Source organism: Caretta caretta, chromosome 28 (assembly GCF_965140235.1).
Source record: "Caretta caretta isolate rCarCar2 chromosome 28, rCarCar1.hap1, whole genome shotgun sequence".
In the NCBI taxonomy this organism is placed as follows: domain Eukaryota; kingdom Metazoa; phylum Chordata; order Testudines; family Cheloniidae; genus Caretta; species Caretta caretta.
Genome location: NC_134233.1, coordinates 12,977,875 through 12,980,469, shown reverse-complemented (window position 1 = coordinate 12,980,469; position 2,595 = coordinate 12,977,875). Strand labels below are relative to the sequence as shown.

Below are 2,595 nucleotides of genomic sequence, written 5' to 3'. Positions count from 1 at the left end.
ACAGGACTGACCCCAAAGAAGGGTGAGCTGCAAAAGGCAGGAGCAGGCAACTCATCTGGGGGAGCTGAGTAACCACGGTGAAGATGGGGCACAGATCACGAAGTGGGAATTAGCAAATGTGATTTAAAAGAAAAAAATACCTTTGGCCAGCCCTAGTTAAGGCATTTGTTACAGATGACTCCTATGTGGATTTTCTGATGTCTAATAAGGGTTGAGCGCTGATTGAAGCTTCTCCCACACTCAGAGCACGTGTAGGGCCTCTCTCCTGTGTGGATTCGCTGATGTGTGATAAGGGCTGAGCTTTGATTGAAGTGTTTGCCACACTCACGGCATCCATAAGGTTTCTCACCCGTATGGATTCGCCGATGTATGATAAAGTATGAGCTCCGATTGAAGTGTTTCCCACACTCAGAGCATCCATAAGGCTTCTCACCTGTGTGGATTCTTCTATGTGTGGTCAGTACAGAGCTCCGATTAAAGCTTTTCCCGCACTCAGAGCACATGTAGGGGGTCTCTCCTGTGTGCGTTCTCTGATGTGTGATTAGGGTAGAGCTCTGATTGAAGCTTTTCCCGCACTCAGAGCATATGTAGGGCCTCTCACCGGTGTGGATTCTCTGATGTGTGGTAAGGGCTGAGCTATAACGGAAGCGTTCCCACACTCAGAGCATGTGTAGGGCCTCTCCCCTGTGTGGATTCGCTGATGTGAGAGGAGGGATGAACTGTCAATGAAGTGCTTCCCACACTCAGGGCATCCATAAGGTTTCTCACCCGTGTGGAATTTCCGATCTGTAATTAGGTGTGAGCTCTGCTTGAAGTGTTTCCCACACTCAGGGCATCCATAAGGTTTCTCACCCGTGTGCATTTTCCGATGTGTAATAAGGTGTGAGCTCTGCTTGAAGTGTTTCCCACACTCAGGGCATCCGTAAGGTTTCTCACCCGTGTGGATTTTCCGATGTGTAATAAGGTGTGAGCTCTGCTTGAAGTGTTTCCCACACTCAGGGCATCCGTAAGGTTTCTCACCAGTGTGGATTTTCCAATGTGTAATAAGGTGTGAGCTGTTCTTGAAGTGTTTCCCACACTCAGGGCATCCATAAGGTTTCTCACCCGTGTGGATTTTCCGATGTGTAATAAGGTGTGAGCTCTGCTTGAAGTGTTTCCCACACTCAGGGCATCCGTAAGGTTTCTCACCCATGTGGATTTTCCGATGTGTAATAAGGTGTGAGCTCTGCTTGAAGTGTTTCCCACACTCAGGGCATCCATAAGGTTTCTCACCCGTGTGGATTTTCCGATGTGTAATAAGGTGTGAGCTCTGCTTGAAGTGTTTCCCACACTCAGGGCAGCCATAAGGTTTCTCATCTATGTGGATTCTCTTATGTGCAATGAGATGCGAGCTCTGCTTGAAGCATTTCCCACACACACAGCATGCGTAAGGTTTCTCACCCGTGTGGATTCTCTGATGTCTGAGAAGGTCCGAGCTCCCTTTGAAGCTTATCCCACACTCGAGGCATGTGTAGCGTGTTCCTTCCAAGTTCATTCTCTCACGTGTAATAAGGTCTGACTGGCTACCGAAGTTTTCCTCTGGCCTCTGCTGACTCTCACAGGCTTTTGTTTTTTCTGGGCGTGCACAGCTCCCAGAATCATTCCCTTTGGACCTTCCTGACAACATCCCATGGGCTTCTACTCGCTCAGCATCTTCCTGCTGGGGTTCCTCCTCGTTTTCACTCACCATCCCAACACCTGACGGGAGACCGAGAGAATCCAGACGTAAGTCTCTGCCTGCGCCAGAGAGAAAGGAAATCTCAGAGAGAAGAATGGAAAAAGGGATGAAGGAACGAAAACGTGTACAGGACAGATCAAACCTATCAGGAGCTGATTTTCCCTTAAACCTTCCCCAGAGGAGAGAAAGGAAGGGATCAGTTCTGGGTCCGTATCTCAGAAGAAATCTCAGGGGACAGCGAGATTGGGGAGGGACCTGCTGCCAGTTGTCAGTCAGGATAGGTGGGAAGCCATGAGTGACCTCTGCCTAACGATTCTACATCTGCAGGGAACAATCCTGAACTTGGAGAGCTCACAAGGTCTTTGTAGGGCATCCCAAATGTTTCCTGTATTCACCGACAGTTTTGGGGTTGGTTTAACCAATGCCTCACCTATGCAAGCAGCTCTCGGGAGCACTTTTTTCTTAGAGCCATGAAGGTCTGCGACGCACGACTCCTCCCCTCGTTCCAGCTGCGAGATCACATTAGTTCTGGAAACTGGAAACCCTGCTCAAGGCAAAGAAAACAAGGGAGGTCAGTGGAATTTGTGGGATACTTGTCACAAAGAATATTCCATGCTTTTAAGCCCAGCTCACTTTTAAGTAGTAACGTCCCAAGGCCGGCTTCCTTGGCTCAAAATGCCAGGAGATGATTATTATAAATCATATTCATTACCTTAGTGCCTAAGGGCCAACTAACAGTGGGTCCTCATTTTGCTAGGCACAGTGCAAACTGAGAAGCATTGATGGCCCGTGCCCTGAAGAAGTTACAATCTAAATAGACAAGGCAGACACAGAATGGGGGAAGGGGTACAACCCACCAGCAGAGTGAACTCCGTGAA

The 2,595-nt window shown here is 48.7% G+C and overlaps 1 protein-coding gene across 1 annotated transcript; it reads right to left on the bottom strand.

The window, feature by feature from the left end:
* Window positions 1-522: 522 nt before the first annotated feature.
* LOC142070346 (uncharacterized) lies at window positions 523-2,256 on the bottom strand. Its single transcript, XM_075124046.1, has 2 exons — window positions 2,148-2,256; window positions 523-1,776 (listed from the first exon to the last, which is right to left on the bottom strand). Exon 2 carries the CDS (start codon window positions 1,727-1,729, stop codon window positions 542-544), a length of 1,188 nt encoding a protein of 395 aa, XP_074980147.1. The 5' UTR covers window positions 1,730-1,776; window positions 2,148-2,256; the 3' UTR covers window positions 523-541.
* Window positions 2,257-2,595: the final 339 nt, after the last annotated feature.